This window comes from Sander lucioperca, chromosome 8 (genome assembly GCF_008315115.2).
Source record: "Sander lucioperca isolate FBNREF2018 chromosome 8, SLUC_FBN_1.2, whole genome shotgun sequence".
Lineage (NCBI taxonomy): Eukaryota > Metazoa > Chordata > Actinopteri > Perciformes > Percidae > Sander > Sander lucioperca.
The window spans coordinates 39,348,934-39,362,846 of record NC_050180.1 but is presented as its reverse complement, the minus strand read 5'-3'; the positions used below and the strand labels follow the sequence as shown (position 1 = coordinate 39,362,846).

Genomic DNA, 13,913 nt, shown 5'->3' with positions numbered 1-13,913 from the left:
TGACAAATGACTGCTATTTTACAGTTTTGTCATTTTTATAAAATTAATTTTAACATTTAGCTGAGTATTTTCTCAGCTTTAATTGTAGGTTTAAACATAAGGAGCCAATCAAAGTTAATAATCAAAAGCTAATACAGTTTTCTTCCACCTAATATTTCCCCTTTCCCATGAAACCCATTTCTAACTATAGAGAAGTATAAAGCGCAACTAAGGGACTCACTTTAGCTTGCTGCCCACTTGCTGATTATACATAAGGACAGCAGTAAATCAAACAAATTGTGGTCTAACTTGTTGCATTATAGTTAAATATTTCACCTATGAAACCCACATTACACATTTAAAGCAGCCAAGAACCAATAAGAGACTTACTTTAGCTCACCACCTCTGTTACTGACTGGCTTCAGGCGAGGCAGTAAATCAGGCAGATTGTGGTCAGACTTTAACTTTAGCTCAGCAGTGTGGCTGCTGGAGCGTACTACAAATCAAATTCAATCATTAAGTGCCTTTAACGAAACCGTTTCATTACAAAATGCTCTACAGAGCCATGGAGGAAATGAATATTATATACTAAAACAATGGCACAGATTCAAATCCCAGACCTCTAATGTCTCTCCACACTAATCCTCAAACCTAATAATATTCAGTCAGGGTGGACCATCTTCAAAAAGAAAGTGTGGGAGGGCAGAATGTGGCAGAGCAGACTGTCATGTATTGCAGAAAATCTGTCTCATGGCTCCGTGACTCACGAAAGCATGAAGTCTGTGAAGTACCGTGTCAACTTTCCTTCCAAGCAAACGCATCAAAAAGATTTAAATCCAAAAAATTGCCTCGCAGCTCCAACAGTGCATTCATTTCTGCAGCACCGTGGAGGGACATGAAGTATAAAGGACAAAAATGGAGCTAATATATCGCAGCTTGAACATTTAAACCCAAAGTGTTTCAGCTGCAATAGCATTTTTGTTACAGCATACAAGTCACTCATTTCTTTTAAAATACTGTCTGGATTTGCCTGAGGGTGCAAACATTTTTGAAAATGTGTTCAATTTAAGGGATTTGTGAGCTGCACAAAACCCCACAATCACCATTAAACATGAAATATTGAACTACAGTAACCTCTTTGAAAAAATCTTGGGATCATGTGGGAAATATCAGAATTAAGAGTGCATGAACAAGCAACACATGCAGAGGAAGCATAAAATATGATATGAACCCAAACGACCCAAAGATTTTGTTTTATTTATCTTTTGCTGTTTACACTCACTTTTAACAATTATTTACGATGCCACACAAACGTGTAACTAAACACTTTGGTTGAGTTACAAGTCAACTCCTTTACAAAGCAATGTGTAATCCATCACTTTTGTTCTCCTGTCATGGAAAGTCTCATGTTTCGTATTAATATGGTGGTCTTGTTAGGATGCTCTAAATGTCTGAATACGGTCTTGAGACATATAAAGACTAGTCTTGTATTGACAGACCTTCCCCCACAGCGCTGCGGAGGAGGGTCTGGCGAGTCCACACAGCATTCTGGGATGGGAGAAAAACGTGCTCTGGTTAATTGGCATTTTTTTAAACCAAACACAATCTTCTTGAGAAGCACTGGATGGAGCCCCTGGGCTGCTGCAAAATAACCTTGGGAAGGAACTTGTTTTGGTTGAACATGTGTAGGCTACGTTTAAAAGTAGTTTTAGTCGTGCAACAGAAAACTCAGATTGGACAGATAGTCTAGCTAGCTGTCTGGATTTACCCTGCAGAGATCTGAGGAGCAGTTAACCATAGTCCTCATAAATCCACCTGAGTTTAAAATACCAACACAAAGGAAGCAGAAGGTGACGGACATTCGGCCGAAATGAAAGATATCCGGCGGAATTTCCGGCGGTACCTGAACAATCCCAGAAGTGGAACATCGTGGACATAGACGATATCAAGACACAAAGATGCCGTAACAAAATGTTTCTTAACAAAATGGTTACAGCGTTTAGTAAAAGCATTCAGCAGCGAAGTGGGGCAGAGAAAGAGAAGAGGTCCCTTACGTGTCCCTGATCGTCCAACTCGTTGTTGGTGAGTTTGAGCTTGTCGAAACTGACCACCTGCCTCATCCAGGTGTCTCCTGAGGCCAGAGAGTCTGGGTGGATGTAGGCCCGCGGAGGCACCGGGGAGTCGGCGTTTCCTGCTACCATCCACTTGGAGCTGTGGTACACATACCTGGAAGACAAGATGGGGAAACGGATAACTCAATTTAATAATGATTCAGCAACAGAAACAAAGTAGATGTTCAGTATCTGTGACCTGCACAACAAAACCTTAAAACCTATGAATATATTAAAATGTAACCATGAATGAATAATTAATTAATTGTGCTTTATGTTGTGGAATCCATGTTTCTCTTCTTTTCAGATACAGGAAGTGAAGATCAAAAATCTGGTCACGTATAACAAATGAAAGACCTCACAGGTTTCTTTTCTTTTTCTTTTTTTTGTTTTGCATTGTAAACATTTTGTTGTTTGCAGTTTTACATTCAAAGTAATGTTAACTATATTAATAAAGGATAGATGCAACATACAGTAGAGGAGTAATGGCATCCTGCGCGTGTGTTGTAATCCGAGCTTCTCTGTTCTTTGTTGTGATAGCCGGTCCAGCCGTGTGTGCACGTCGGCCGTGAAAATAACACCGGTATTTCAATTGCGGAACGGTCTGTGAGAGCCTTGTGGAGGCAATCCCAGCCCGCTGTTTGTTTCAGTATTTCGAATACAACGCCTTTAAGGTTAGGGTGAAAATGTTTTACCGTACAACGGTGCTTTTGCTTAATTTCATCCTAGACGTTCATTCTTTTGCAGGAAGATCGGCTCAACTGTCTTTTACATTCCCAATATGTTGGAGAAGAAGTGTGCTCCCTTAAATTGTAGTTATTTGAAATGTTAAAGCGTAACTCTCGCCAAAATGCAACCTAGGGTCTTTTTGTGAATGTACCCGAGTCAAACTTGCGTTTAAAAGCATAATTAGGACAGAAGCGCCACTTTTAAGATTTATCGTATTTTTGTGGCCTTTTGACTGGGAGTGCTAGGGGCACTACTATGCTAGCATCAAAATAGCTATTTTTAAGACACTAAGAAGGCTCGACACAACATGAAACTTTGCTCGAAGTATGACCAGGGGCTCTACACCTTAACGAAAGCATTGACAACATTGTTTGTGTACCCAGAGTTTACTAAAAACAAAGGTTTTGAACGACTCACTTTAGCTGTTGTTGTTTTTGCTATCCACCATCTTCTCAGTCAAAAAGTGTCGATCGCCGAATGCGAATGAACGGACTCCATAGGAGGAAATGTCATTCTTATATGAGGCTCCTTTTTCAACTGCAAGGTCAATATTGTGTTTCACTAACGTCAAAACAACTAATTATCCGTGCATTTATATGGAACTAAGCTTTAGGAGCTTTCCATCTTTACTCTCCTCCCTGTTACGTTGCATTCGGAGATCGACTCTTTTTGACTGGCGAGATGGCGGTGAGCAGAAACACCAACCGCTAAAGTGAGTTGTTCAAAACCTTTCTTTTTAGTAAACTCTGGGTACACAGACAATGTTGTCAATGCTTGAGTTCATGTGTAGAGCCCCTGGTGATACTTGGAGCAAAGTTTCATGTTGTGTCGAGCCTTCTTAGTGTTTTAAAAATAGTGATTTGATGCTAGTGCCCCTAGCACTCCCATTCAAAAGGCCATTTGACCGAAAAAAGAAAATACGGTCAATCTTAAAAGTGCCGCTTCTGTCCTAATTATGCTTTTAAACTAAAGTTTGACTCAGGTAGCATTCACAAAAAGACCCTAGGTTGCATTTTGGCGAGAGTTACGCTACAACAACGTAATGCTGTATCACTCTGATTTCTTATGCCAGCCCTGTTCTTATTCCACAGAGGGTTAGAACAATCTGGGGGACTAATATTCCCTCATCACTTCCCTGTTTTGAAAACTCATTTGAATCTCTGAGGTTGCTTCAGGGTTGAACACGGGTTACTATAAACGCTGTTCCGTTGAAAAACAAACTCCAAACACTCAGCCACGTTGCCACAACAAGAACTCATCTGGTGTTTCTTCATTGTGCTTGAAATTTCTAAGAAGAGCAACATAAAATACTATTATGCAGTCACACACACAGCTGCATAGTTTCAATTAAGCAAAACCATAATATTTGATGATGTTGTGTGAGTTTGGGGCGTCCCGCCCATTAAACAGCAGGGAGAGAGAAGAAAGGAAGGGAGAGAGAGAGAGAGAGAGAGAGAGAGCGAGAGAGAGAGAGAGAGAGAGAGAGAGAGAGAGAGAGAGAGAGAGAGAGAAAGAAAGAAATCGACTTTTACTGTTAAGTCCACAAACCACCAGTCAACACTGAAAGCAATGTTTAAAAACTAGAACAAAGGAAAAGACAATAGGAAAAGGAAAAGAAAGGCTGGAAGAAAATGCAAGAAAGGAGAAAAGAAAGAAGAAAAGAAAGAAATGCATGGAGAGAAGAAGTGCAGCAAGACAAAGAAAGTCAGACAGAGTCATCAAGAGGGATAAAAAAAAAAGAGAATTTAAGTGAAATAAAGTCAATGGACAAATTCTTAAAAGAAAGGTAGGGTGGGAGAGAGAGATACACAGAACAGGAGAGCGAGGTTGAGATTAAGTGGAGGAGAGCGAGTGTGAAGCACAGCTGTTTGCCTTTAGTTCTGGCCCTGCGCGCCGTTGAAAGTGTTTTATCTGCAGCGTCTCTGCCAATGTCATCACTCACTGCTGAAACATGGACAAAACTCTTATTTGGTCCTTTTGTCATTGCCTCGAAGGGCTGCACCACCCTGTCACACACACACACACACACACACACATGCACACACACACACACACACACAAACAGAACATGCATACTCAGCCTCTGTACCACAAAACACACAGCTCACACATACACAGGCTATTTAAAAAGCCTCTGGGGCGTTTCCAGGGATATTGTCAAAAGCACCCTCTGGCCGCCAAATTGGAGGTAAAGTTAGTTATATGTTTCTACCATACATTTATTAACAAATATACCTGATAAGACCATTTAGTTTAAATGAAAATTGTCCTTTAGAGGTGTTCAAGTTAGCCCGACCCCAAAAAACCCATCAAATAATCAGGTCTCATGTTCTACTCATTTGTCTAGTCAATAATAATAATAATAATAATAATAATAATAATAATAATAATCCATTGGTTTTATAGAGCGCTTTCAAAGTCCTCAAAGACGCTTTACACAGAATACAAATAGAAATGAGCAGTAAAGATTTAAATAAAGACAATAAGAGTAAGATTGCAAGACAGATAAAAACATGGGGCGTTTTTTGAATGCTAGCAGTGTGGGGGTATTTTTGATGTGGTTGGGGAGTGGGTTTCACAGAGAGGGGGCGGCGACTAAAAAAAAAAAAAAAACGCCCTGTCAGTTACACGACGCTTGGTCTTGAAGATTTGCATCAGCCACCCAAAGGTGATATAAATTGCCATGGGTCGGTACAAACATTAGATTTAGTCTGACAGAACCCAAAAAGACATGATACTCTAGAAACATGAGATACACATGCTCCATTAGTAGACACTCAGCTGTTTATAATTATGATTTTTGCATCTATAAAAATGCAATACATTGCATTGTGGGATCAAGTCCCAGAATGCAATGTGTTGCATTTTTATAGATGTTTTCATCCATCCACCTTCAGCTAATTTCACTTTTGACATCTTTATTCATATTTGTGTACTCTGTGTGTGCTTTATTGCCACAGAAACAGTAAACAACTCTCATGGAGAAGTATTATACTCCTAAAGAGGTTCTGAATGTTGGACTAGTTAAAAGCCAATCGATTTGAGGTTTTGTTTAAGTGGTTTGGACTTTGTACACCAGAAACAAACTGTAGGCTGCATCTGCAAAGGGTCTTTGTTAGCAATCTAATGTCAAATGCTCTCTACAACCACACAACCACAGTATTTTTCCTGTTCTCTGTCCTGTTTGTTATACAATATACAAAGTAGTCAACACAGGAAGCCAGTTTTCACCAGACTTCCATGATTGAGCAAGAAGTCTTCAGATGTCTTATTGTTTTGTTAGTTGTGCAAATAAAGAATACAACTAAATAACTCTACAGCCCTTATTGGAATATATATCTGCTGTTTCAACTAAGCCCCTTATTGGCATGGTTTTTCTGCATTTCCCACAAGTCATGGTACTTTCTGTAGCTCTCTTTGCTCTTCTATTTGTCCAGTAAGACATTGAAGCTGCTGTTGGTCATGCTGAGATTATTTCAAAGCAAACTGGAAATGAGAAACACACACTTCCTGTGTGTGAGGAGAGAGCGACCACACAGCGAGTGTTAAGTTATAGGAACAGGTTAGCTCAGCTAATATATCTCAATATCAAAGTCTATCCTCGAGGGGGTTTCAAATCTGTGCAGCAAATGACGCCCTCTGTACTTAGGAGAAGTAAAAACTCCGGCCAAAAAGTCCTGTTACTAACGTGGTATATAACTTAAAACATAAAGATGTAAAATCGCCATTTATTAACATCAAAATGTCTTTTCTTTCTGTTAAATGGTGAAATACGAGGCAATGAACTACAAAAAAGAACACTTAAACTGCTTGTTTTACTATATCTAATATATGCGCGCGCACACACACACACACACACACACACACACACACATACACACACACACACACACACAAAGGGTGCCAGGCGTGTCTGTAATTTCCTGTTTGGAGTGCTGTTTAGGGTTTCGCTCAGCGTAGCAGGGAAAGTGTTAAAGAAGGAGGAAACTTTAGCCCCAAACAGGACTGGAAATCTGATTAGTCCCCCCGCTTTCATCTTTCATAAATCTGCCATCTGGTATCGGCACGATCAATAAAGACTGGACTTTATGTGACACTCTTACTGGACAGATGGGGTTCTTTCCCTTCTCAGCCAACACCAAACCACACAGCTGACAAAAGCAAACTGCAATGCACACTCTGAGTCTGTCTTTCTTTCGCCCACATACACACAATTACACCGACCGGGACAAACACACAGAAACACACACCAATCAGAAAGTAAAAACTGGTTGTCAATGTGTGTGTGTGAGTGTGTGTGTGTGTGTGTGTTCTCAGCTCATCACACGTATACTGTAACATGGACAGGCATGCACATAAAACACACACACACATACACACACACACACACACACACACACACACACACACACACGTGCACGCGCGCGTGCGTGCGTGCCAAACCCAGGCTGTATATTGGGTTACTGTACTGACAGAGTAAATATTGCTATTGAATTACCATTCAGGGTTGACTGGTGTGTAAGTTCTGAGTTTGTAAAAGAAGACTAACATCTTTATGGGCGCATGTGTGTGTGTGTGTGTGTGTGTGTGTGTGTGTGTGTGTGTGTGTGTGTGTGTGTGTGTTCTTGGATTCTTTTACTTACCAAATGTCTTCACACAAAGATAGATAAATGATGAGATTTTGCCAGGTCTCGCTTCTACATGAAACCAAATTCAGACTATGATTAGTGTTTGTAGGATTAAGGGTAAAATAAAGTTAGGATAAAATTGGTTTAAGGTAGCGATTGTCCTCACAAGTATAGTAGTATTATTGGCCATGGGTGTGTTTCTACGTATTTTATCCTTTTGAGAATATACTTTTTATTGTACTTGCATACCTTTGTGTGTATTTGATCTTCTAGTTCTATATTTACAAAGACAAAGAAAAAAACTTTCTTATTTATCCGAGTTTATTGGACGAAGGTTGGAGTTAGGATGAGGTTCATGTCAGGGCAAATTTAACAATTTGGGTTACGTGCAAAATCTAATTAGGGTTTGGGAAACAAACCTTGTGATTTTTTCCCTTTTTATTGTGTTTTTAATTATGTGTGAGTACCCAGGTGTGTGTGTGTTCTTCTTTTTGTACACTTATGAGGACCAAAATCCTCAAAAAAAAACAAAAAACGAAAATGATAAATATTTCAAAGTGACAACATTATGCCAGTTCTCATATCTACACAGGGTCAGTTTCATTAATTTGATTAAGGGTAGGATTAGGTTTAGGTTTAGGTTACGGCAAAGATGATTTAGGGTTAAAATAAATTGGGTTTAATTTTATCAGATTTAGGCTAGGGTTATTAGGGTTAAGGTTAGTTTTAAAAAAAACGGGGTTTGGGGAATGACTGTATTGTCCTCACACGTATAGAAACATTTATGCCTGTGTGTTTTATCTCTTTAGAATGGGCTTCCTAGTGTGTATGCATCTTCTTCTATTTCTGGATTTATGAGGACCAAATGTCCTCACAAAGATAGACAAAGAAGAAAATCTTTCAATTTGAGGTATTTTTTTCCAGTCCTCACCTCTACATTGGACTAATGTTAGAAGTACATAACATAACATAAGGCCTGCATAAGTGTGTGTGTGTGTGTGTGTGTGTGTGTGTGTGTGTGTGTGTGTGTGTGTGTGTGTGTGTGTGTATGTGTGTGTGTGTGTGTTGAAGCAGCACTGAAACATGCTCTGACACACAGTTGAAAGAATGAGGTATGTTTGAGGAGCCAGACAGCCCCCACGTTCAGCGGCTTGAGAGCTCGGAGCGAACCGAACGACTGTCCACATAAAAGCGCTGTAATATATGGAGATTTAATGAGCTTGGTACCAATGAGACGTTCCTAAAGAGGGGCAGGGAGCCCAAGTCAAGCAAGTAGATTCCAATAAAGACTGTATTTCCAGACCCTCAAACTCCCTAGGCCTGTGAGACACACCAGTGACAGCTCCCAGCTCAGTTTGCAAAGGACTGTGGTAAATTCCCCAGCCAGGAAGAAAATCCTATTTAATTTTACAAGATCTTCTGGCCTCTAAAAGTCCTCCATGATGTCTTGGTTCGCTGGTGGGAGAGCGGGAGAGGCGGCAGGGCAGAACGCCTGCTACGCTCTGGTGGAAAACTTTTCATTAATAAACAACGATACATGAAATGTAGGCTTAAACCCAAATGCACACATTGCAGAAGTCACTTTATTTATGTTCATTGTTTGTTTTTATGCAGACAAACTGAAATAAATCTGACTTGACATGAGGGAGAAGAGCACTTTCTCTGTTTCCTTCTGAGATGACAGGGTTTTGTTTTGTAAAGAGAGAGGGGATGTATCTGTGGCATGCTCAGCCTTTAATCAAATATTCACTCTCGCATAGCAATGCATGAAAACAAAACTAACTCCCTGTAAACATGTTTTATGTCATTGAACTTTCTGCTTTAAAATATGCTCACCAGCTGCAAAGAAAGGCCTTTAAAACACTGCTGGTACACTTGATCCACTACTGAGAACACACACGACTCAACTGAACCTGATAAACAACTGTGTTTAAAGACATGTCTCTAATCTTAGGTCTCATAAAGTGATTTTTTTTTTTTTCTTTTTTTTAAGATAATTTTTTTGGCCATTTTCGGCCTTTATTTTTACAGGACAGCTGAAGACATGAAAGGAGAGAGAGAGGGGGGAATGACATGCAGAAAAGAGACACAGGTCGGAGTCGAACCCCGGCCCGCTGCGTCGAGGAGTAAACCTCTATATATGGGTGCCCGACTAGCTCAGTTGGTAAAGTGAATTATTGTCAAGATTAAATTTGTTTGCATTTGCATGAAGTAAAGTGTGAGACAGACAGTTGCAGGTTTGCAATAAACATACTACAATTGAGGGTTCTGCATACGCATGATGGCGCCCTCCTGACAGCAAGAAAAAGGTCTCCTTTGTTTGTTGTATTTGACTGAATAACACAAAAAGTCAGAAGAAGAAAATGGTGTCTGTGACTGCTTAATGACCAAGAATGGGAAGTACAGTACATACATACTGTGCACGACATTTTAGTCAAGTTGTCAAGTAGAACTTTATTTTGGTGCATGCGGACTGTGCTCACTACAAGCGCACTGACTGTGCACGTACAAGAAAAGTAAAGTAGACACTTGTTTTGTGCAGGGGTTGCTCACAGACTTGGGCAAATGGCGCCATTTAAGTCAGGCAGATGCAAGTAGACCCTTGCGACCACACAGCAGCAGAAACCATGAATTGGCCTTAATTCATTGCTGGTTTTTCATGGAATTTAAAGCTATAGTGCGTAGTTTCTGTCGCACCCATGAGGAATTCTAAGTAACGACAACACCACTGTTGTTGCATCCACATGACACAAGTCTTTCCGTAATCGTGCATGCGCCCCCCCACTCCTCCTCCACACAGTTGCTAGTAGCCAAGGAGGACATAGAGGATTAAAAAAACATAATGGACTCTTCAGAAGAGGTCATTATCTTCACTTGAGTTTCTGTGCGTGAAAGTCGCCGTGCGACACCATGTTCTAAACACAGCCATACTGAGAAATACAGAGAGTTTTTTCTCATACTAATGACACAGGTACATGTAGCCTAATATGCACATGTTTCGTTGTCACAGCTACATAAACATTACATGTCATTTAGCTGACGCTTTTATCTAAAGCGATTTACAGTTGCTACATATGTCAGAGGCTGCACGCCTCTGGAGCAACTATGGGTTAAGTGTCTCGCTCAGGGACACATTGGTTGATGTATCGCAGTGGGAACTGAACTCAGATCTCCCACACCAAAGGCATGTGTCATATCCACTGCGCCATCACCACCCAAATTCCCACACACAGGAAGACGGATGTCAGGGTAATATTTTAAATTTAATTTAATCACAAAAACTAACCTTTGCATCAAGTGAAACAGGCCCATTGGCTACCTACATAATAAGCTGTTTTAAATGTAAAATGTGCAATGCCTTATCACGCTGATGTGACCGAGACCGACCCAAACCCGAACATCATTTCTAAATATCTGTCCGAGCCCGGCCCGTCGGGTACCGTCAGGTCCCGTTGGGTCCCGTCGGGCTCGGGTCAGGTATCCATCCTCTAGTGTGGAGCTGATAGTCTTAATTAGCTTTGTATCAACTCATTTGGAAGTGGCTTGAATGTAACGGACATTCATTAATATCAAAATGTTACGCAAAAAAGCTTTAAAAAATATAGTACAACGTCAGCCTTGTCCTTTTAGGTTAATACTTCCCAGCTTTTCTAAATGAGGTTCATCTGTCTGCTTCACTGTTCCATGATAGTCTAAATAATGTTTCGCAACCATTCATTTCAAATATCAGCACAAAAAACTCCTGGCAGCTTTAATACGAAAAAAGCAGCATCAGCTTTTAGAAGCTCTTTACTGCTCAAACTCTATTTTAAATGCAGTGAGGCAACTCTGGGTTTTTTGCAACATTATCACTTCATCACACAGGAACAGCCTGTATCTGCATCAGCATTTATAAAACCGAGATGCAACCGCTGAATACGCAGGTAAACTTTTAACACATTTCTCTCATAATCATCTTCATCATCTCACTTCCTCATTTCTGTCAATAGTCAATAATAAATACCTTTAAAAAACTATATTGAACCATAAAAGTAACCCTATAAAACGTCCACAGTCAACCATAACAGCAGCAGGTATACATGCAGCATCGCAAATCCTTTTTCCATCTTAACAGATTTTTTTCCCATTTCCGTCATTAGACCTGAATGTTGAGAGTTATCCTATTTGCAGCCTCTGGCTCTGCTGCTCGGCCAGTGGGATGATGAATACATTTCAATCTCCTCTCTCTGGCTCTGACTTCTGGGACTTGTACTGTGGGCCAGGATATCAGTCTTATTACATATCCAGAGAGATCCATCATATACAAGCCTTTCTCCAGCACATGCACACTTTAATCACTCTTGCTTCACTTCACTGATGCAAATGATGGGGAGTAACAACTCTCTCTGTGTTGCCAAGAAGAAGAAGAAGAAGAAGAAGAAGAAGAAGAAGAAGACGAAGAAGAAGAAGACAGGAACAACTCTCGTAGCAGTTATTAGAAATCTGAAAAATGAGGCCGTTTTGTTCAGTCCAAATCCTGTTACGTTCAACTCTAACATGAGAAATGGCATGAGCGATGAGAAAAATCCAACTAGGTCAAAATGTTTATGCTCGGTCTGACATTTGAGAATCCTCCAGGAAAAAAAACCCTTGTTTTTTGCTCCAGCTGTAGCAGCAGCAGAAGTGGGGGCTCGCTCATGCATTTGCAGATACGACTGTGCGTGTGCATATTATGTACAGCTGTGTATGTATTAAACTTTCTGTGGACTGAAGTGGCCGAAAGCTATTCAGTGCAGCGTCTGTACAATTCTTTTATGCCGACTACGAAGAAATACAATTACTCAGCGTTTTCTCAGCAGTTTAATTCTTGTCACGGCTGAGAAGCATCTGTAACAGCATTTAGACCATTATGGGACATTAAAGTCCCGACTGGAACCCAAAAGAATCAACTGATTTTGGTTTAGCAGGTGTTTGGTAGAGAAACTCTGGGATACATTTCTGCATTTGGAAAGGCAGTAAAATGGCAAGGAACATAAATACAATGTGCAAAGACAGTAATGTCTCTCTGCTGTGGACGACAACAACTAGCTGATGTCTGATATGTCGGCACAGGGATTCACTCCCATTTATGTTTTTGTGTGTAAGGAAGATACCTGTATCTCTTGTTGTCCACCGGCACGATGTCCATGGCGATGTAATACTGCTGATGAGGGTCCAGACCGGCTATCTTCACTCGCATGGCTGGAAACATCCTCCTGAAGGAGAAAAAAGCAACATGTAGTGATCAATGTGATGGAGTGATTCTTGTGTTTCTGTCTCTTTCCTTCTGTTGTGTTCATAATGAAATGAAATGAACATTTACAAGAAAGTTACTCTGAAAACAACCAATGTGCCAAAAAAAATAACCATAACTGAAACCCGACTGGTGATCTCAGCAGCTGTTTATTAGCAGCCTGAAGAAACTCCAATACATACAGTAACTGTGTTTAGCAATTCATTTAGGAGGATAAAAAAAAACATGAACAGACAAAATCAAGTTGTGTAAAAAGTCTGATTTCATGTCTGTTTTCTGCCGCTGTGGTTGAGGAGGAACCCGAGGCGGACATCTTCTAGATGTGTCTTCTTGTTCACCATAAGAGTTTGATAAAAAAAAAAAAAAAATGCTGAGAAATATGGCGGAGGAAAACAAACAGTTCAGGGGCAAAAATTATTATTGATCTGAGAGAGAGAGAAAAGGGTATGCAGTACTTCTTTTAGATCAAAACAAGTACACAGCACACATGTATTCCAATGTAGAAACATCTAAATTAAATCAACATTGCAAAGGTTTACTACCAATTGAAAATACCTTCATACTGTGGGCCTTTTTATATCAGGTCACCCTATTAAAAAGGCACAAATCCCCGACAAACAAAGAACACAAGTGTTACAACTTGATGAAAAGCAGCAGCACCGTCAATATCAAAAAAGTGATGTTACACTACAGATCCGTCACTCTGAGCGATCCTGATCATTATTAAGATTTATTGATTATCATAAATGCTATGTCAATGCAATAAAGATTTGATGTGAGCATGCAAGCTACACAATACACTGTTACATAATCATGCTGGATGAACTGGTCAGTGACACAATTGCTGTGTCTTCATCACTGAATACACTGGATTACAGGATATACTCTATATATCAAGTCATTGGAAATCAATGCTCTGTGATTATGTACACAGTAATGTTTGTGCAGCGCTGAGTAAACCTATCAAAAAGCATGCAGACATGATTAAAGCAGTTGTCTATGTAAATAAAAAAAGATATAATATTTGCAACATTGTGGGAATTCTTATTTTTAGGTGCATTTTCAAAGATTCCTTTATTTGTTTTGCAGGTGGTTCGTGCTAACTGGTCCTGATTGGCTGCTTTAACAGAAGTCGTACTGAAATCCATCCAATCAGTTTACAGCTTCTAAAGCAGAAAGTCTCACCTGCAGCTT

The 13,913-nt window shown here is 40.1% G+C and overlaps 1 protein-coding gene across 2 annotated transcripts in view; it reads right to left on the bottom strand.

Annotated features, from left to right (window-relative positions):
- The window catches only part of tbx15 (T-box transcription factor 15), a 41,566-nt gene that overhangs the window by 17,713 nt on the left and 9,940 nt on the right, over positions 1-13,913 (bottom strand). For both annotated transcript variants that reach the window (XM_031311665.2, XM_031311747.2), the window contains exons 3-4: positions 12,580-12,681; positions 2,034-2,205 (exon numbers count right to left, since the gene is read on the bottom strand). In XM_031311665.2, the coding sequence (XP_031167525.1) occupies positions 2,034-2,205; positions 12,580-12,681 (274 nt within the window). The remainder of the gene's footprint in view (positions 1-2,033; positions 2,206-12,579; positions 12,682-13,913) is intronic.